Below are 22,192 nucleotides of genomic sequence, written 5' to 3'. Positions count from 1 at the left end.
AAGTCAGGAAATTTGATCAAATAAAAATAAAAAGGCAGATTTTATCAGTTTAAATTCACAAAATTCCTTGTTTTCCAAAGCCTTCAAATGGTAAAAATTAATTAAAGGTCCTTTAAAGTCAGAAAAAAATTTTAAAATTTTCCTAGAAATTTACAAAAACATTTAATTTTATTTCCAATGCCTTCATCTGGTATAAATTAGTAAAATATCCTTTATAAAACTGCAAAAATTTTCTATTAACATATTGAACAAGTACCCTACTTGAACAACCAGGTTTTGTAAGCTTTTTAGTATTGATGATCTGTAGCAAGGACACTTCCATAGTGAAACTGTGATATATAAACAAAAGTTTATCCAGCATAATTTTAGAATCAAAGTGTTTTTTGTTTAAGTAAATAATTTAGTTCTTGATAACTAAGAAGTTAGTTTAGTATTTTATGTAACAAGTTAATGTGTATACTGAACCGGAATGCAGACCAGATGAAGGAAACCATATCTTCATTAGATGAAGAGGTTGAAGTGCTAATAAAAAAACAAAGAAAATAAATTTTAGTACATACATTTAAAAAAAAAAGTATTTGATTAAGATCTTAATTGTTTTAATGTTTTAACTGTAAAAGTTTGTTATTGTTTTAAGGTTTGTGTTGTGAAAGTTCTTATTAATTTAAGGTTTTAATTGTAAAAGTTCCTTATATGTTGTTTGTTTATCTAGATACATTTATGCTAGGAAATGCTTAAAAATTGTGTCTTATTCCAGACAAGCTGTGTTTATAAGGTAATAATACAAGTATTTTGCTGATAGAGCTGTTTATTACAAACATCAATCATACACAGATGGTTTAAGTGATGTACTGGAAGTTTGATGATAGAATTCAGCAAAAAACTGTTGTTTTTAACCTGTATTGAAATTAGATTGAAAGCTTTATATAGATTCAAGTGTTAGGTTATGTATTTTAGAATAAGTTTAGTTTAAGAGTTTGATTTAGAAAAGTCAGGAAAATTTTTGTAAAAAGTCAGGAAAAGTCAGGAAATTTTTCTCAGCTTGAACAGTGGCAACCATGCTTTTAACTCTGTTCCAGGACAAATAAATCATTTAAAAAAGTTTTACCTTTTGGTTAATGATAGACAAGTTTTTAAAAATATATTTGTTGATGGCAAATTTTTGTGACTATAAGAAAATGAAATAAAATTAAGAGCTTTTTAAGCATTAAAAAGACCAACGAATCTAATCCTAACATATTGATTTATAAAAATTTTGCTGCTGTTATTAGTTAAACAATGTTTACAGCAAATGATTTTCATTAAGTTATTATTATAGATCCTAACTTTAAATTATAAAGAATGTTCAGAAAAGATTTTTAAAAGATAACTTTATTCTATGAAAGTAATGTGAAATTTAAGGTGAAAAAAGTACTAATTTATCAATTAATAAACTTTTAGTAAAGTAGGGTTGCTAAAAAAACCTAAACTTTTGAAAGAACCTGGAATCTGACAATTTAGGCAAAAATAAATCAGTAGTTTCAAACAAAAATCTGTAAATTTTTTTATTCCTGGAATGGCCTTGAGTTTTAAACTATTTTTACATGTAAAGTAACAAAAATTATATTATATACAAATAATCTATCATAAAAATAAACATATTTTTGTAAAATTTAAGCTTTTTCACTTGAAAAATAATTTAAAGTAGCTTGATAGTGTCTTCTCAATGTTGTTAAACTATTTTTTACAGTTTTTTTTAACATAAGTTTGACTTTGTACTAAAAGTCTACCAAAAAACTTGTTCCTTAAAATCTTGGAAGAAATTCAGAAAACCTGGGAAAAATTTATAAAAAACCTTTATAAACACTGTAAAAAGTAAATAAAATTTGATAATGAATTGTAGCTTAAGTCATTGGTCCTCTAATGCTTAGAAATCTTAGATTCCAGATTAATTAAAATGTTTGTTAAAAGAATAGTTTGTAAAATTGTTACTATATTATGATAAAATTAAAAAAAGATTAGCAACAAAAGTTAGAGCAAATAATTTTTTTCTAAAAATAAACCCTCTATCGTATAAATTTATGAAAGAAGTTTTACATGAAAATTAAAAAAAAAGTTAAAACCCTACATATTATAGCAAACACTAACTCTGTACATTTCCAATAGTCACAAAGTTTTGTTAAAATACTTAAAAAAATGGCTAAAAACGTGATGGTAAAAAAGAAAAACAAATCTAAAAAAAAGGGAGCCATTTCAAAAAAGTTCAAATCAAATTTAAAAAATAAAAAAGTTGCCAAGATTGTACAAGAGACAAATCAAGATGAAGAACTTTATCTTGCTGATGTTATAGCTATGGGAGGCCGTAAATCAGATATGAAACTTGTTTCTGAAAAAGTTGATAAAAAGGCTAAAAAAAAATTAAAAGTTTGTTGTTTGTATTTTTTTTACATATTTTAATATAAGTTATTTTTTAACAAAAATCCAATAAAAATTATACGTCTTTTCAAGCAATTGAAGTTTTTTTTATTCAGTGATAGTTTAAATAAATAATTTTTTTATGTTTTAATCTTTAATAAGTTAATCTTTTTTTGTTTTAATTTTAAGCTTTTATAGATTTATAATTCAATTTTTTATTCCTAAATAAAATAAACTGTTAAAATTTTATCTGAAAACTAGCTTAAAGTTGAAAGTTTTTTTTCATAAAATTATTTACAACAAACTTTATCTTATAGAAAGAAGATCTCAAAAAACTTTTAGAGGACTTTAGTGCAATTAAAGCAGAAGATAAAGTTTATGACCCTTTAATTAATTTTAACAAGCAGGTAATTTTTAGAGTGTTGATTAGTAAGTTCAATAAAGTTTAGTTAGTTATATGGATATTATGTGTGTAAATGCTACAAGTTTACCATTTTTGGGTAAGTTAATATATTACTAATTTAAAAAAGAGTTGTCTCATTTGTTTTAAATAAAAAAAAAACTTTGCACATTGTTTTATTTATTAATTAACATTTTTAGTTTTATTTAAATGGATTCTATTTGAATAAAACTCTAGTCTAAAAGAGGCAGACTACCTACAATACCATTCATAACAATTAGAAACTATAGATTTAGTAATAATATGTATGAAATAATTTAGTTGCTTGTTTTGTGTATAATAAGAATTAAATGTATTTTTCATTTAATTTTTTTTAAACACAGGAAGAGGAAGAAAAACCTGATATTCGAGAAGAAAGTACTAAAGTTCAAATTTTAGAGCTTACAAGGAATAGAAAAGTTCAAGTTTTGCCAAAAAAATGCTTAATAAAAGAGCCTTATGTATGGTCTGAAATTTTTACAGATGATCTACAAAATGAAGGTTGCTGCATAAATATTATATATCATTGAAAATTTATTGTTCAATGATTACTGTAAAATTGTTTATTAGTTCGAAATCTAATTTGTTCAAAACAGAGTAATCAACTCACTTCAGGAAAATAAAACTATATTTAAAGTTTTTAGAATTTTTTTTCCCACCGTTTTGGTAAAAATAAAAAGATCACAAGTAGAAATGGACAACATATTATATACTTTTAAAAAGGCAAAATAATATATTTATACACAACTTTTTCAAGTAATACAAAATGTTATAATAAAGAAGTTAGCCAAAAAACCTGGAATCCTGGAAAAACCTGAAATTTAACAATTAAGGCTAAAAAACCTGGACTTTGAGAAATTTTGAGAAAAACCTGGAGTTTTGAACAAAATTACTAAAAACCTGGAGTTTTATAACAATTTTTACATGTATAGTAATGAAATTTCGATTGGTCACAAAAAGTCTGTGATAAAAATAATTTATGTCTGTTGTTATTATATATATTTTTTTAAAAACATTTTTAAAGCAGCTTTACAATATCTTTTCAATGTTGTTAGACTAATTAAGACATTTTTTACCTTAAACTTAATTCTTTACTAAAAATAGACCAAAAAAATTGTACTTTTGAAAACCTGGACGATATTTCTCAAAAACTTATGGCAACCCTGAATAAAATATAATAACTAAAATTTGTTATCAAGTTTTTATACCATAAGTAAAGATTTTGAATAGTCTAAGACCTGATTATATGAGTAATTTATGAAGTTAAAAATAATAAAAACCTGAAAAACGTTTGTCATTTATTTTAGAAAAGTTACTGTAAAGTTGCACAGCAACAAACTATGTTGCTATATTTTAAGAAGCACTGTATAAACTAATGTATTAATATGTTAATGATTTTTTTTATTCGAAAATATAAACTTATTCAGCTTCAGACTAAATCTGGCTATTACTATTATATTGCTTTTTTGATGTTTAAGCTCTATAGCTTGTAGATTTTTTACAAGTTTTTATTTTCAAAATATACTCAAATCTAAAACATTATCAAACTTTTTGTCATTGACAATTTAAATTGTTTTTATAGGTTTGGACAGTGAGTCTAGGGAAGTGAAATGGTTGTCAGAATTGGCAGAAAAATTCTTCAACAATGAGGTAGAGCTTCATAAAAAAATGGGAAAAGAAAGCAGTGGAAACAAAATGTGGATGCAAAATGTTATAACTTCTGGTTATTTACAGTTTTATTTACTTTTTTATTTAAAAAACCTATCTTTTATTTTAAGTAAAGTATGTTTTATATAGTTTTTGTTAAGCTCATGCTGCCAAGGGATAAAGATGTTATTACTCGTGAAAAGCTCTTCTCTCCTATATGCAAATTAAACTTTATTAAGTTTAAAATAAACATTTAAGTATATTGCTGCAAAGGGTAGAAATTGAGACTGATGTTTTTTTTTTCATTAAAAAAAGCAAAACTTCAACTGAAAAAAAAAAATCAGGGTTTGTGCGCGTCAGGCTAAGTCAGGCTAAATCAGTTTTTTTATTTGAAAATTTGAGAATTTCAGTTTTTCTCAGTTCAAATGCTTCAAAATTTTTGACTAAAAAAAATTGGGAAATCTTTTTAAAATCAAATTGAGATGTGAATTTATTTCTAAATAATGATTTAGTTCTAGGATTTAACGCCTTTTAAGGCCACATCTTTAATTATTTAGTTATTAAAGACAAAATCAGTCAGTATTTGTAAAAATAAATGCTTAAAACCTTTTATGAATCTCTAAGAAAAATCACCTTTTTCACAGTTTAGTCTTATATTATTGAGGTCTAACTAGGCTATAAGTAGATTTTTGCAAATTTTTAAAGCTCAAAATATTTTTGAGATAAAGCTAGTTGAATTCGGAGACTACAATAGTACTAATTAAGACCCCGAATATCTAAAATGAATTTTCTTACTTTCAAAAAATGTCAGGCTAAATTGGTCCCAGTAAGGCTAAATGAAAAAAATTTCGCGCACGAACTCTGAAAATTATAAAATGCACAAGTAAATTTTTATCAGTAAAAGCTTAAAAGTATTTATGTTTTCTAACTGTTGTGTATCTGTCAATAAAAACTCAATAAAACAGAAGTTTATCTAGCGCAGTCTTAATAATTAGAAGTTTTAAAAAGTAAGTTAGCTCACTGCTATTAAGAGTTGGTGATTAAATTTTTTAAACATGCTCTTAAAAAAATAATGTTATTGTAATCAAATATTTTTCAGGAACCATGTCTGATAGGTTTGCAGCTTTAAGTCTTAATCTTTCAAATTCACCTGTACATAATTTAGAAAGTTTTGAAAGGTTGCTAAAAATTGCAAACAAGAAGGAAAAGAGAGTTTGTAGACAAGGTATTGTTTTATTCAAATACTTTATTAGTCGCATGATGTATAAAGTCTAAGTTTTGTTTTTACTATCTGAATAACCTTTATATTTTAGACTTTGTGTAAATAGCTAACACTTTGTTAAATTTGTTACTATAAGTATTTTACTACGTATTAACTTAATTCCTAAATATTTACAGCTTTGGTTGCAATTAAGGATGTTTTGATTAACGAATTGCTACCAGACCGGAGATTACGTCCTTTTTATAAGCAGCCTATAAAGTCGCTTGCTAAAGCTTTTGTGGTACGTAAGGAATTGTTAATACTTGTAAAAGAGATATGTAACTTTAATATGTAAATTATTATAAATTTTGTTTTTTTAGTTAAAATTAATAAGCAACTTTCACAGGCCAAAACAATGTTTAAAATGTTTTTAAGATTATTTGGAAAGGTGTTGTACTAGGTGTTTGTAAATAAAGTGATGAAAAAGGCTTAAAAGTTTCAATAAAATTAGCAGAAAAGTAAAAAAAATATTTTTGTTAATACCAGTACAATTGTTTTACTCTGATTACTTTTTGCACTTTAAAACAATGCAACAAATTTTTGCTGTAGTCTATTTAAGTTATTATCAGTAGTATTTTAGTATATCTTAACTTTTTTGCTAATTTCAAAATATCAACAAATTGCTTGCTTTTCAAAAGCCAAGATAAAATTAGATGACACACACATTACATCTGCTTGTTGATGACTTAAACTACAACTACAAATACTTAAAACTTATAATAATACAGGGTTGCCACTTTACCTGGAAACCTGGAAAAACCTGTTATTTTAACAATTTTCATATGTTCAGTAGTAAAATTTTGATTTGACTCAAAAAATCTATAATATAATTAAAAACATTTTTTATCATCAAAACTTTTTTATTAAAAAACATATTTAAAGTAGCTTTACAGAATCTTTTCGATGTTTTTTATGCTATTTAACACAGTGTCTTACCTTAAACTAGACTTTTAACTAAAAATAAGCCCAAAAATGTGTAATTTTAAAAACCTGGAGGAATTTGGAAAAATTCTGTTTCAAATTTAATTATAATTAATTAATCTAATTTTCCAAGAAAACCTAAAAATTTTTAATTTTTATTTTTATGTTTGCAAATATTATTTTCTTCTTAATAGTTACATTTTTTGGCTTAGAAAAGTATTCAAAAAAAATAATTGAACAAATTTTTTTGTTGATATTATTATTCATTGTTATTGTTTTTTATTTTCTCTTTAATCGCCTAGTGTGTAAATGTTGCAGTTCTTATTATTATATTATTATTTATAAAAGTTAAGTTGAGTTTATATTCAAATTAACTTCTTTAAAAAGTGTTATAATTAATATAATATATAAAAATAAAAACAAATTATACAGTAATCTTCCTTTATTGTGCCAACATATGTTTTTGTGTGTTAACGAATCAACTCACTTCAACTGGGTTCTGTAAAAATAATTACTGTAATGTAAGAATAGAAGTCTTTATGTTCGGGAAAGCAGTAAAGCAACTATAATATGAAAAGTAGAGCATGTAATCTATTTTGAATAAAAATGAAACAACAACCATTAATTAGTGAATCAATAAAATTTAACAACAGTAAAGACAATAAAAGTCACAGGAACTTGATATAACGTGTGTTTTATATATTAAATGTTTGTAATGATTAAATCTAAAAATATAACAAAATCAAAGTTAGATCCAGTTAGGAAGCAGATTTAGTTTAAATTTAAAAATTATAATTAAAATTTAAGAAAACAAAGCACAAAAAAAGTTGTTATTAAGCTTACAAAGCACTGACCGATAATTAAGTTACAGCGATATACATAAAATCACAATGACTTGAATTACATACATATATTGTATATAATAATTATTAAAATTATTGATTGTTGTTTTATAAAGTAGCAGTCGGGTGTTTGAATTAAAGATCCCATACAGATGTTTTAAATATTTAATAATTAAACTTTGTTATATATGAAAGTTTATAAAGAAAAAGGCACGGTTTATCTGTGATTTGATTACAGGCTTCCGATTAAACTTGGAACTTAACTCATAAAGATGTGAAGAATTATAGTCGGAGGGTAAAGTGAATATATGAAATGTCGGAGAATAGAAAGTGACACGTGTGAAATAAATGTATAAACAATAAATGATTAGAACTATATTTTACTTAAGATATATAATTATATTAATATATATTAAGTGAATGTATGTGTTTATGTGAAAGGTGAATGAAAAAATAGTTTAGTAAAATATAGTTTTACATATTTATTTTACACATGTCACTTTCTATTCTCCGATATTTTATATCCATTTTATTCTTCGACTATAATTCTTCACATCTTTATGAGTTAAGTTCCAAGTTTAATTGGAAGCCTGTATTCAAATCACAGATAAACCGTGCTTTTTTACCTACTACGCCCAATAGAGCTAGAGGTCTTTTTACTGCAGGTTTATACTTAGCATATGACCAGCTTGTTATTTTATGTTTTACATTTTAACTCTCATATATAACACAGTTTAATTATTAAATATTTAAAATATCTGTTTGGGATCTTTAATTCAAACACCCGACTGCTACTTTATAAAACAACAATCAATTATTTTAATAATTATTATATACAATATATAAGTAATTTAAGTCATTGTGATTTTATGTATATCGCTGTAACTTAATTATCGGTCAGTGCTTTGTAAGCTTAATAACAACTTTTTTGTGCTTTGTTTCCTTAAATTTCAATTATAATTTTTACATTTAAACTAAATCTGCTTCCAAATTGTATCTAACTTTGATTTTGTTATAATTTAAGATTTAATCATTACAAACATCTAATATATAAAACACACGTTATATCAAGTTCCTGTGACTTTTATTGTCTTTACTGTTGTTAAATTTTATTGATTAACTAATTAATGGTTGTTGTTTCATTTTTATTCAAAATAGATTACATGCTCTACTTTTCATATTATAGTGCTTTACTGCTTTCCCGGACATAAAGGCCAAAATAACCAACTTTATATTGTAAATTAAATAGCTGTCTTAATCTTCATATATATTGTGACATAATTATTGGATGTATTTTATTCAATCATTGACAATAATAAAATAAATTTGAATCAGTATATCTTTCCATTAAAGTAAGTGGTTTGTTTATATTATGATTTGTTGTTTTGTTGTGTATTTTAGTTTACTTTACTTAGTTTAGACTTGATAAATACAAACATTATAGTTTTATAACAGTCGGATTTAAAATTAAGTATTCTACCTATTATTATTTATTAACCTGTAAAAATATGTAGAAATTATTTTATTTTAATTATAATGAAAACATGTATACACCTACTTTATTCTATGCTTTTAACTTTAACTAGCTTTATAATACATATTAAATAGATGCCTTAATCTTCATATATATTGTGGCGTAATTATTGGATGTATTTTGATCAATCATTGACATCGATAAAATAAATTTGAATCACTTTTCTTTCTTTCACTGAGTTGATTCGTTAACACACAGAAACATATGTTGGTACAATAAAGGAAGATTACTGTATAATTTATTTTTATTTATGTTCTAGCGAACTTATTTCACTAGGATCTTTTGTTAGCAAACGATTTAATCTATCTTTTGAACAGTAATATAATATATATATTTTTTTAATTAAAATATAAACTTCTTTAAGTATTTCAATCAACTATTAAAAAAATTAGTTAAACTTAAGCATAAAATGCTTATTAAGGGCATAGGGGGGTCCACCTTGATTTTTACAAGTTGATTTTATTTTATAGAGTTTTATCCAAGCTATTAGACTTTTTTAACCGTTTGAAAAAATTCAAAGTATTTTTTGAGATATGAACAGTCAAAGTCGGTGACCTCAATTGGTTCCTAATGGAAGGCGCAAAGTAAAAACGCAAAAAAAGACCATTTCGCTAAAAATCTATCTCCTTCTTTATTTTTTAAGCAATTTTCTTCAAATTTTTACAGAAAGTGTATTGTTAGATTTTAAAAAGATTGAATGCAGGATTTTTTTAATTTTGAAAAATAAAATTTTTATTGAAAAAAAAAACAACCTATTTTTGTTTTTTTATATTTTTAAAATTCAACATTCAAAGTCTTTTATACTATAAAAGGAACGTTTCCTGAAAATTTGAGGTCTCTATCTCAAAAAATGAAGGAGAAGATAGGTTTTTAGTGATTTTTTAAATTTTCGAGAAAATTGACCCCGAAAAACTTGCGGTTCATACGTTTGTATCGGAAACTTTTTATAAAAATTACTATATCTCAAAAGTTAAATAATATTTTTTAATTCTTTTAAAACTGGCTTGTAGTTTGTACTTAAAGATATAATGTTTCATATAAGATCCAATGTTATTTTTGGTAAAAAAAAGTGTCGGACCCCCCTATGCCCTTAAGAATAAAAAATTCTAATAACATTCAACTTAAAAGCATTTGAGCTTTTTACAATTTTACATTCTTTAAAAAAGTTGTGACCTTTATTTCAAATATTTTCATGTCTGCTATTAGTATTGTTTATCGTGTTTTATAAATTAAGTTTAAGTTACTTTTTTAGGTCTAAAAATATTCTCTACTTTAATTTTTGTTCTTTTAAGTTTTAGGATTAGACTATATTTTCATTTATGTCTTATTAAAAAGGTTTTTGAATACATTATGAATAGATTTTTAAGTAAACGCTTAAAAACTTAAGTTAATCTTTGTTTAATTTTCCTTTCTATCATTTCATTTTATTGATTGTTTTATATCTTAAGGGTTAAAAGTTTAGATTAAAAAACTTATTTTTTTTTGCTCGTAAGAAATTTTAAAAGCATGTGGTGTACGACTCGATAACCGAAAGTTTTTTTCGTATTCAGGTCCTTAGACCAAACTTATATATGATAATATATATACATATCAAAATAAGTGTAAATTATATTAAAAAGTATGTATTATTAATAGAGTAGTGACGAATCTGCTAATTGGAATCATGAAAGTTGTAAAAAACGAATGATTCTATGGTGGTTTGAGGACAAGTTGAAAAAGTTGATGGTGGAGTTTGTTGATAGAGTTCGCGAACTAACATGTGATCCACTGAAAGAAGCAAAAAAAGCTTGTTTGTTTAAAAATTTTTTTTTTTTGTATAAAAATTGTTTTCATATCAAAATTTTAGCTTGTCTTTTTTTTATATTGAATTTCGTTATAAATTTTTCAATTTTAAGATTTTTATAAATAATTTTTTATAGTTTCCAAAATTTCCATTAAAAATAATTTTCTCTGTGTATTGAAATACTTGCTTTTAAATTAGTTCCTAATGTAGTTAGTATTTAACGAAATTAATTTAATTCAAATTAAAAAGCAATGATTGTCGCATTTGAAATCTTAAACAACAAGCCTGAACAAGAAAAAGCGTTCCTCCAAATGATTGTAAATAAATTGGGAGATCCAACCAAGTTAGCTATTCGTATTTTTCTAAATTTAGATGTTTGTTTATGTTCTCTAAACAAGTTCTTTTTAATTGGTACCTCTAAATTTAGTATAATAACTTTTTTTTATGATTCTAACAAAAAATAATTAAAGTAGTTAAAAAAAGTAAGTAATCTGAGACGTAATAATCACATTTTTATTTAATTCTTTTGTAAACAGTTGACTTCAATATTTTTAGTAATTTTTATATTTCAAATCCTTTAATGGAAAATAAATTATCATAAAATCAAATTTATAACTAATTTATCGTATGTAGTTTACTATAGTTTATCTCATATATATATTTTTGTTGTATTACAATGCTGGTTTTGCTAATATTTTCTCAAGCTTTACACCAACTATTAGATCTTTAATTGATATTTTCTATGTCCTAAGTTTTTCTTCTAGGATATTTTAAGTGATAAATGTAAAGTAAAATTTAAAAGGGATAAAATAGCTCAAAAGGCTCTTGACATGGCGAACAAGTTAATAGAGCGACACCCATTAATGCAATCAATAGTGATTAATGAAGTTAGGGATCTGCTCTTTCAATCTCAATCGATTGGCTCAAGATGTCAGTATTACTGCATCAACTTGCTGAATCAACAAATGCTTTCAATTGAAAGGTTTGAGCTATAAGTTTTGAATTTTTACTTTTTTTTCTATAAATCCTTAATTACCATTTTTAGTAATAAGTTGAATTTGTAGTAACAATCTTAAAGAGCTTTCCAGTTTATTATGTTCAACCATTAAATACTTTAAAACCTTGTATTAAGTTATATAACATTAACTTTTTTAGAAACTTTTAAAGTTTAGAAGAGTCTACATTTCTATTCATGAAGTAAATGATTTCATTTGAATTAATGTTTGTTTAGAAAAAAAAGGATATCTAATTTGAGTTATTTTTTACTGAACATTGTACAATTTTAGAAATTTATTTTATTTAGTTGCTTAAAATATCTTAGTATAGCTTTTTGAAAAATCTTTGTATAATTGCTCTAGTTTTTTTTTTTAATATTTTTTTTTGTATACAGAAAAGACGTTGCACAAAGTTTAGTCAAAATTTATATGAATTTTTTCAAAGCTTGTACAAAAAAGAGCATCAAATCAGACGATAAAATGCTCGGTGCTCTACTTACAGGTACTTTGCTACAATATTGTAAATTACAGTATTTAGTTTTCACAAACTAAAATTATTTTAAAACTAATAATTTTAGTATCTTTGTTTATGTTTTGAATTTATTTATTGTATATTTCAGAGTGATAACTTTGACACTTAAAATTTAAGGTGCCTTTAAATTTGATTGTTCTGAAAAACAAAAACAAATTTAAACGGAAAAAGTAAGTGAACATTTTTCAAAACGTTTTATGTGATCTTGTTGTTAAATCTTTAATTCTTGTAGGTAATTACAAAAAAATAATGTTTTTTTTTCACAATCTATTATTTTTTAGTTTATTACTTTATCTCATTTTTTTTTTAACTTTCCATTGTAAACTAGCGTAGAGAATAATCTATGCCTGTAGACAGTATAGTATTTTTTACGGCTAAAGCTAATTTTATTATTGTTTAACTGGATTTATTAGAAAGTAATATTTATATATAAAAACTACCAAAAGAAATGTTTTTAAAATAAATTATGGTATACCCTAAATTAGTCTTTTTTTTATAAATTTAAATATATTCCACATTTTTAAGCTATTTTATTATAGAAGCTGGATTTTATTTTTTCTAAGTGATATAGACAACTATAGCCTCTAAAGTTGATAATAAATAAATTTTGATAAAAGAGCAGTTTTAATATTTTATAGTACTTAATGAAAAAGATTTTTGCTAATTGTCATAATAAAATGCATTTTAGTTAAAGAGTATTTTTTTCTGAATCAAATCTTAGTTTAAACCTGTAAAATCTTTAAAATAAATGTTTATAATTTTTTTAGCTTATTTTGTTTTTAGAATAGCATATGAAGTTTTGTTAGAATAGCAACTTATTGCAAAGAAAAACATATAAATTATAGTAGTGATGTTTCTATATTTCATAGGATTTTTTTACAGCAAACTGTTTTCTTAACAAGATTTAAAGCACGTAGAAAACATATCTATATTGGCTACAAACCTTCTGTAAATTTAGCATTTATAAAAAAATTAGTAATATCGTCTTGGTTTTAATTACACTAATAAGGTACAGGAAAACTGCACTTGAAAATCTGAACGTATTCAAACAAAAAATAAGATTATTTGAATAAACTAACTTTAATGTCTTTATATAAAATTACTTCCAAACGCAACCATTAAATTTTTACATGCATTAAGGTTATATTTTAAAAATGATATATTTGTAAATTCTGTAAACTAAATAAACTTATCATTAATAAGTATTTAATTGTGACATCATATAGGTATGTCCAGAGCGTTTCCGTACGCAGACATAGCTGAAAAGGAAGTTTCAGACCAGATCGACCTTCTTTTCAAAACTACTCACGTCACCAATCTCAACACAACCATCAGAGCACTCATGCTTTTACAACAAGTTTGTCCTAATGAAATAATTTTATTTCAAAACTTTAAAAGTATTTAAAAATATTTTTAGCTCTACCTTAAAAGTTTCTTAAAGTTTTACTACACATTAAATTATCTTTTACGGTTCACAAAATATAGATTTCAAAAATTAAAATATAAATTAGATGTTCAATGCACGTGATGAGCCTAATGACAGGTTTTACAACGCACTGTATTCAAGTTTAATGCACAAAGAACTACCAGTGAGCAGTTCAAGACATCCCATGTTTTTCAATCTGATGTTCAGGTTTTTTTAACTTACCACTGCTCATGACTCCATACTTTTTAGTTTGATAATTTTTTCTTTACCTTAAAAAAAAGGGTTAATGTTTACATATTTTTAAAATATTTTTTCTTTAAAAAACTCGATGTATTAAAAATTTATAGAATTCTGATCTCTAAATTAATATTTCTGTTCATATAAATAATAGATCTTTGAAACACGACCCAATAGACGTGAGAGTGCAAGCAATATTGAAGCGATTGTTGCAAGTTTGTTCTTTTCAATCACCTGCTTTCATTGCTGCTGCAATGGTGTTAATACATGCTGTTGTAAATAGCCCGAACAAAGCAGGCCTCAAGTATCAACTTTTCAACAGAATAGAAGGCGCTGCAGGTGGTTTTGTGTTTGAAGGCCAAAAATATTTAAAACATTCTGCTTACATTGTCTTTTATTATTTATACTATATTGTCAAAAATTAAAATTTGTAAAACTATAAGCATTTAAATTAAATTGTTCTCTTTAACTCTACAGAAGCAACGGAGAAAAACGGGATTGCTGGAAAAGGTCAAGTTGAAAACAATGTTGATAGCGATTCTGACGGAGAGGAGCACTTCGTTGATGTCCATGACCCTGATTCTGATGTCGAAACTAATGAAAAGTTAGATAATATTAAAATTGTTTTTTTCAGACTACTAGTATTTTCCTTTGTTTTTAGTTAGAGGAGAATATATATTTTATTAAGGATCTGAATTTTGTGTTTTCATTTTGAAATGGTGAGTAATAAAACTTACTTAGATTCAAGAAGTATGGTATTTTAATATTAAACAAGTTTTTATGCAGGGAAGAAACGGTTGAAAAAGAAGATGAGGAAAAGAAGTCTGAAGGATGGGTGCACAAAAAAAAAGTTGACAAAAAACAATACAACCCGTCTTGCAGAAATCCTCTCTACGCTGGTGTCTCTCCCATGTTTGAACTTCACAGTATGAGGTATCTTTATTTAACGAACTTATACGCAGAAAACATTTAGATATAACATCTAAATTAGTGAAATAGTTAATAATATAATAGTTAAAATAGTTTGATGATATAAAATACTTTTGTTTATTTTTTTTTGTAGAAATAACACATAATTTGGTAAAGTAATCAAATTAGTCATATCTTACAAATTTGAATTAAAAATAGATTTTTAGGCTGTAAACAGGGTTCGTGCGCGTCAGGCTAAGTCAGGCTAAATCAGTTTTTTTGAAAAAAGTTGAAAAATGTCAGGCTAAATCAGTTTTTATGTTTAAAAATTTGAGAATCTCAGTTATTGTCAGTTCAAATGCATGAAATTTTTTTAATTAAGATCAAATTGAGATGTGAATTTATTTCTAAATAAAGATTTAGTTATTAAAGACAAAATCAGTCAGTATTTGTAAAAATAAGTGTTTAAAACATTTTGCTGAATATGTAAAATAATTTTAAGAATCTTCATTATTTTGTTTTTAGTAGATTAAGTGCGTCATAATTATAAAAATTCATAAAAAAGTACAGTTTAAACATTACAGTTTAGTTCAACAACTTAGCTGTTTGTCTGAATTTGTTTACATGAGCTTTGTTTTTCAGAGCTTAGTTGGTTAAACTGTTTTAATTTCTAATATAAAGGCTTTATACAAAATACTTTTTAGATTAATACTCTTAGCAGTTTATTAAGTCACATTTCTGTTTTAATAAAAGCTTCTGGTCCAGTCATGTAACTTATAATTGACAAATTCAAGTACTAATTGACACGAACCCTGTATATGGGTGATAAGTGGTGGATGTAACTAAGCCGCAAAATTTAATAAAAGTATGAATTCATTGAAGCAGAAATTATAATGACCAGTTAAAAATATTCAAGTTGCTGGGCAAGCGATTGATAGATGTTGAAAAATAATTCATTTAAATTTTTATTTTCTTTAAAAGTAGTTTTGTGAATACTTTTATTGCATTAATTTGCTAATTAAGACCCCCCGATACCCAAAATGCCTTCTGAAGGTGATTTTTTCTACTTTAAAAAAATGTCAGGCTAAATAGGTCTCTGTCAGGCTAAATGAAAAGGAATTTCGCGCACGAACCCTGTGTAAAGCATAACATATTTTTTAGACTATGATTGTTACTTTGTTTTACCTGCTGTCAGGTAGAAATATAACAACTGAAAAAAAAAACTTGTTAACAACTTAATTCAAAACTAATCAGGGTTCGTGCGCGTCAGGCTAAGTCAGGCTAAATCAGTTTTTTTTAAAGTTGTAAAACGTCAGGCTAAATCAGTTTTTTTATTTAAAAATTTGAGAATTTCAGTTTTTCTCAGTTCAAATGCTTCAAAATTTTTGATAAAAAAAATTGGGAAATCTTTTTAAAATCAAATTGAGATGTGAATTTATTTCTAAATAATGATTTAGTTCTAGGATTTAACGCCTTTTAAGGTCACATCTTTAATTATTTAGTTATTAAAGACAAAATCAGTCAGTATTTGTAAAAATAAATGCTTAAAACCTTTTATGAATCTCTAAGAAAAATCACCTTTTTCACAGTTTAGTCTTATATTATTGAGGTCTAACTAGGCTATAAGTAGATTTTTGCAGTTTTTTAAAGCTCAAAATATTTTTGAGATAAAGCTAGTTGAATTCGGAGACTACAATAGTACTAATTAAGACCCCGAATATCTAAAATGACTTCTAAAGGGTAATTTTCTTACTTTCAAAAAATGTCAGGCTAAATTGGTCCCAGTCAGGCTAAATGAAAAAAATTTCGCGCACGAACCCTGACTAATAGAAATATATCTCATCTGCACAAATTAAAAAATCACAGGCGTCATTTCCACCCAACAGTCAGCAAATACGCTAATGATCTATTATCTTCCAACAATACCGAAGAAAAACTCCTTGACAAACAGCAAGGAGACCCATTAGAAGACTTTACTCTTCTCAAGTTTGTTGATCAATTTATATTATTAGTATATTTCTGCAAAGTTTTACACAGTTAGTATATAAAGAAGTTTAAAGTGATATTGTTGAATTTTTTGCTAAACGTTTTAATTGAAATCTATGAAGTTTTATAGTCTTGCAAGCTGTTTATTTACAGCAGTCTACCGTGGAGCTACGCATTTTAAACTAAGGTCAAAGATAAGTAGTTATTTGGAATTTGGTAGGAATACCTTTAAACTGATTTGTCATTCAATGTATGACTTAATTAAATATAAGTTGATTTAATATAAAAACTAGATTAAAAGGAAATTTCTAATACAGTTTTAATTTATAAAAGTTTTAAATGACTAAATTTGTTTTCGAAACCATATACATATAAAATGATATAAAAATTTCATAAAAACTAATTTAAAAGATGAAAAAGCAGAAAATTAAGTTCTAATAATTTCGCAATTAAAATAAAAACAATATCTATATGGAATTGATCGAAATAGTTACAAATTAATACAGTCCTATCTTTGTCAGTGTTTACATATAGTTTAAGTTTTTGTGCAATATTTTAATAAACTTTAAACTTAACTTAGGTTAGTTCCTTTTAATTAGTCATATACTCAGGGTTGCCACAAAACCTTAAATTCTTGAAAAACCTGGATTAAAAAAAATTACATGTTTAGTAGTAAAATTTTGATTTGACAAAAATAAAATTTATATAAATAAAAAATTTTGTCATCATTAATTTTTTATTATTATAAAACACATTAAAAGTTAGCTTTAGAGTATATTTTCAATGTTTTTATACTATTTAACACAGTTTTAACCTTAAACTTAACTTAAAACTAAAAATAGACCCAAAAAAGCGTACTTTTTAAAAACTGGAAAAAATTCAGAAAACCTGGAAGAAATTTCTCAAAAACCAGTAGCAACCCTGTATACTTAACACTATATACTATTAAATAGCTAACTATGGTAAAATTTACAGAGTACAAAAAGAAATTTTCCTTCAAAAAAATAATAAAACATTGAAAGTAATTTTTAATACATGTTTACAAAAGAAAATTACAACTCTTATAGTAAAATAATAGACAAAGCTATTTCTAGATACTATGTCGCTGCGTACCAGGCAGGTTAATGTATACAATAAAATAAAAATTCCAAACACTATTATATTAGGCTTTTTTAAACTTAAAATTTGTTACAGTTTTTAACTATTTATATTTCAACTATGTTGTGTATAATTTTTATTTATATTTTACTTGATAAATTTGATTCAATTGTAAATTTTAAACTTCATAACTGTTATGCTGTTTTATCATAATGAAATATATTTCAAAATGATTTATGGAATTTTGAAGTTTCAGGTTATAAAAGTATTTACAAGGATTAACTTAAACCTAATTATTAAAATTGGTCACATCTAAGTTAAATTGATACGTGTTCCCTTATATTCAAAGTAAAACTGTGTTTTTATGACGCTATTTACTGACTAGAAATAAATTTAATGTAAACAAATTTCGATTGTCTTTCTACTTGAGTGATAATTTTCTATTTTTAGTTGCATTACAGTATATTCAAATTTGACTTAATCAAGTTCTTTTTTAATGTAATAAATAAACATTTACAGGTTTTTGGAAAAGTTTAAGTACAGGAATGCTAAAAAGCACGTCAGCAATGCTAGTTCAATGCATCAAAAACCTAAGAAACAAGATTTCAGTGAAAACTTGCCAGTTAATTCAATGGAATTCTTGTCTCAAACTAACATCAGGCCGGAAGATGTTTTCTTTCACAAGTAATACTTTTGCTAATTTTTGCATTTAAAGATTGCCATGTTTAAAGTTTAAACATATTAAAAAAAAATTTAAACCTTGAACAAATTAAGTGGTATTTTGTAATGTTCTTTTGTGCTACCAGTGCACGTCAACTATGTAGTTAGGAATAAAATACTATTTATTGAGTTTACGAGCTTTTAAATAGCTATTTTAAGAGTTGTTTAAAACAAAGGTATTTACTTTAATAAAAACAAGTTTATACCAAATATCAGGTACTTCAGTCAATTACATGCCAGTAAAAAACATCCAACTACTAAACGCTTGGCTAAAAATTCACAAGGCGATGAGGAAATCGAGGTGCTTTCTGATGATGAGTTTGAAAATTTCATAAAAAGTGAAAAAGGACAGAAGCAACTGGACAACGAGCTTAATATGAAAGACCACGTTTACAAGTGAGTTGCATTTGTTACAATTATTAGATGGAAAAGTAAAAGGAATGAAAGTAAATTTTTTTTTTATTAGAACTTTTTAGTTTGTACTATAGGTAATCTAACAAGTTACAATATACTATTTTTTATTTATTTAATTAAGGCGTTGTTTAGATTTATAATGTATTTAAAGTATTGTTCCTTTATTTCTACTATGATAAGATATTAAGTAAGATATTTGTTTTTTGTTAGAATTATTTAACTTAAACATAATTTTGTAATTTATTAAAAGTTTTTGTTATCCTCTTTTTATATTTCATCAAGAAATTCTGTTATATTTAAATACTTTAAATATAGTTATAGTTGAAAACCCACGAAAAATTTATTTTAATCCATTAGGTTTTTCAAATAATTAATAATCCATGATTACGTCTTTAACAAAAACTTTTCTTTTGCTTATTTATTATAAAAATTATAGGAATAAAACATTGCTTGATGAAGAAGACGTTGAAATGTCTGATGATGACAACTTTTGTTAGTAGTAGTTTTTGTTCAAACAACTTAAAGAAATTTCTTAAAAACCGTTAATATTCTATAAAACTTGATTCGCAATAATTGTAACAATGTTAAAGTATAAATTATGTTTGTGAGTTTTAATCAAAATAAGATATCAACTACTAAAATTAAATTTAAAAAAACATTAATAACATTTTATACAAATAGTATTTTCAAATGCAATGATTTGAAAACCTGAAATATTTTATTAATAATCTTATATTTTTAGTTTGAAAACATCAAGTTTACATATATTTTTATATAAAAATCTACATTGTATTACCACCGTATTGAAATAAACTTTTATGTATATTGTTTGAAATAAATACAGCCGAAGACGACGGGGACATATTTGTAAATGCTGACGACATAATTGATGAAGATGGTGAATTAGTTGAAGAAATTGACGATGATTGGAATGTTGATGACGTAATGGGTGACAACAGCGATTCAGACGGTTTCGTAGACGAGTTTGCTGAAGGTTACTTTTTATAAATGCAAACTTGAGAAATTGGATCTATTATTTTATTAGGCGTATCATTATTTTTTATTGAGTAAATTACTATCAAATAAAATAGGTTATTTGTGGTTATTAATTAAAAAAAAAATGCACTGAAATAATATTTAAAGAAAAAATCATCGAATAAAACTAGTAATTAACAAATAATTATGACTCAGCATTATCGGTAAATAACTGACTCTTTTGTTGTGTTTGTTAAGATAGTTAAACATGAAAGTTTAAAAAAATCATAGCGCCAAGTTATAATTTAAACTTTGGTGTATGTATGCAGTGTTGCTAATTAAAAGCTGCAAATTTTGAGAACTACTACAATTTTTTACTAATGTCTTCTGTTAAAGTAAAAAACCATATCTAATAGTCTGATAAATTGTATATAGTTAGTCTACTTAATTAATTTTGAAGTCAGTATTATGAATATTTCATAAGTATATGCTAGAGCAGAGATGTTAAACCTGTGACCTATTTAATATTTTGAAATGACTGTTTATCAAATGATTATTTAAAATTTTGAAACAGCACCGGTATTTTTGTTTATTTTGAAGATAGTTAATTTTTGTCACAGTTTTTACAATGCTATAACATCTAAAATAAATATTTACGTGGTTTTAGCCTTTAGTTCTAGTTTTTAAATAAACTATATTTGTGTAAGAGAAATGTTGGTGATCCACGTAAAAAGTAGTTTTTGAAATTTTTCCTGGTTAATAAAAATGTTAAACATCTTTGTTCTAGAGTGTTAGAATAGATTAATTTATGATTACCTATACTAACCTATTTAAATCTATTTATAGACTAAAGATACTTTATGGAATAAAATATTTTTAAAAGTTATACAAACTGTTACTGAATTTAGATTTTTAGTAAGTAAAATAACTGTTAATATTAAACTGTATTTGACATTTATAACGAGATTAGTATTAAAAAAGGCTACTTAGTAACAATTTGTTTTTACTTACTTGTGGCCAGTTCGTTATAAGTTTATAAAGGTACATTATTTAAAACTTTTCAGTTTAATCAGTTGAAAGGCCAATCTTTTAAAAATGTTCTCAGATATTTTATTTAGTATAAAACTTAAAATTATATTATGCTCTAATTTTTTAAACAATGTAACAAATAATTAAAACAGATGATGAAGAGCCGCCACAAAAGAAGTCGAAGAAGAAAAATCACAAGCAAGAAAATGAAGATTTGGAAGACGATGAAGACATGGAGATGTTTGATGAACTCATGTCCAAAAACGATAACAACTCGTAAGTTTCAAGTTTTTTGAGGCTCAACTAAGTTGCAATTACTCTCAAACTTGTATTCTAAGAAAACACAAATATGTATTATTTTTATTCTATTACTGAATTCATATTATATTTTAATATAAGAATTGGAAGCAACGCGTTGGTGTTCGATGGAAAAGTTGGTAAGAAGCAAATGGCTTATGAACGAAAGAAGATGGAATCGGAAATTATCAAGAACAAAAAGAAAGGCCAAAAGCGAAAAAAGTTTGGTAAAAAAAAAGGAGGGCGTAAATGAATATGTATATCCTATAAAAGCTATAAATATTTTCAAACTTAGTTTTATGTTTGCATGCTTTAAGTATTATTTTTTTTGTTTTTTGCTACTTAGAAATTAGCTTTTATTTAGTACAAAAAAAACTTGTAACAGTCTATGCTACATTTATGGTATACAAATTTTAGAGAATTTTTTTAGTAAAATTTATAGGACTAGTATACAATTTTAACATTATGCCTAATAAAAAAAAAACAATTGTGTAGTTTGTTATATGTTTTTTCTAATCAATAGCATAATTAGATGTGAAACATTCTAACTAAAAACTGTGCCGTAGAATTAATAATATATTTGAATTAAACGTTTTGTAAAGTTTTATAAGACGAACTGTTTATTATAATGAGTTACATTCGTCTGATTGCGTATTTAGCTTTAACTGACTTGCGAAAAAGCGAACTTTGTATTAAACTGATGTAGGAACGTTCAACGACAATACTTGTCACGTGAAACTATTATTAACGAAA

At 24.9% G+C, this 22,192-nt stretch overlaps 1 protein-coding gene across 1 annotated transcript; it reads left to right on the top strand.

Annotated features, from left to right (window-relative positions):
- Positions 1 to 2,154: 2,154 nt before the first annotated feature.
- LOC145835622 (CCAAT/enhancer-binding protein zeta-like) lies at positions 2,155 to 21,980 on the top strand. The gene is made up of 22 exons (XM_082943295.1): positions 2,155 to 2,403; positions 2,712 to 2,801; positions 3,178 to 3,334; positions 4,416 to 4,556; positions 5,580 to 5,705; positions 5,879 to 5,982; positions 10,674 to 10,827; positions 11,071 to 11,164; positions 11,624 to 11,803; positions 12,212 to 12,318; positions 13,575 to 13,705; positions 13,860 to 13,981; positions 14,166 to 14,350; positions 14,489 to 14,615; positions 14,798 to 14,944; positions 16,787 to 16,906; positions 18,524 to 18,688; positions 18,941 to 19,120; positions 19,575 to 19,630; positions 19,983 to 20,132; positions 21,295 to 21,418; positions 21,542 to 21,980. Exons 1-22 carry the CDS (start codon positions 2,176 to 2,178, stop codon positions 21,690 to 21,692), a joined length of 3,039 nt encoding a protein of 1,012 aa, XP_082799421.1. The 5' UTR covers positions 2,155 to 2,175; the 3' UTR covers positions 21,693 to 21,980.
- The last annotated feature ends 212 nt before the right edge of the window (positions 21,981 to 22,192 follow it).

This window comes from Thalia democratica, chromosome 5 (genome assembly GCF_965202585.1).
Source record: "Thalia democratica chromosome 5, ktThaDemo2.hap1.1, whole genome shotgun sequence".
NCBI classification, from domain to species: domain Eukaryota; kingdom Metazoa; phylum Chordata; class Thaliacea; order Salpida; family Salpidae; genus Thalia; species Thalia democratica.
This window is presented reverse-complemented; position numbering and strand designations above follow the sequence as displayed.

Excerpts from the sequence above, each read along its gene's own strand:
- LOC145835622 (XM_082943295.1), top strand. The coding sequence starts at position 2,176 with ATGGCTAAAAACGTGATGGTAAAAAAGAAAAACAAATCTAAAAAAAAG. Across the intron at positions 10,828-11,070 it reads GAAAGAAGCAAAAAAAGCTT|CAATGATTGTCGCATTTGAA; the intron begins GTTTGTTTAAAA and ends CAAATTAAAAAG. Across the intron at positions 19,121-19,574 it reads ATGAAAGACCACGTTTACAA|GAATAAAACATTGCTTGATG; the intron begins GTGAGTTGCATT and ends TAAAAATTATAG.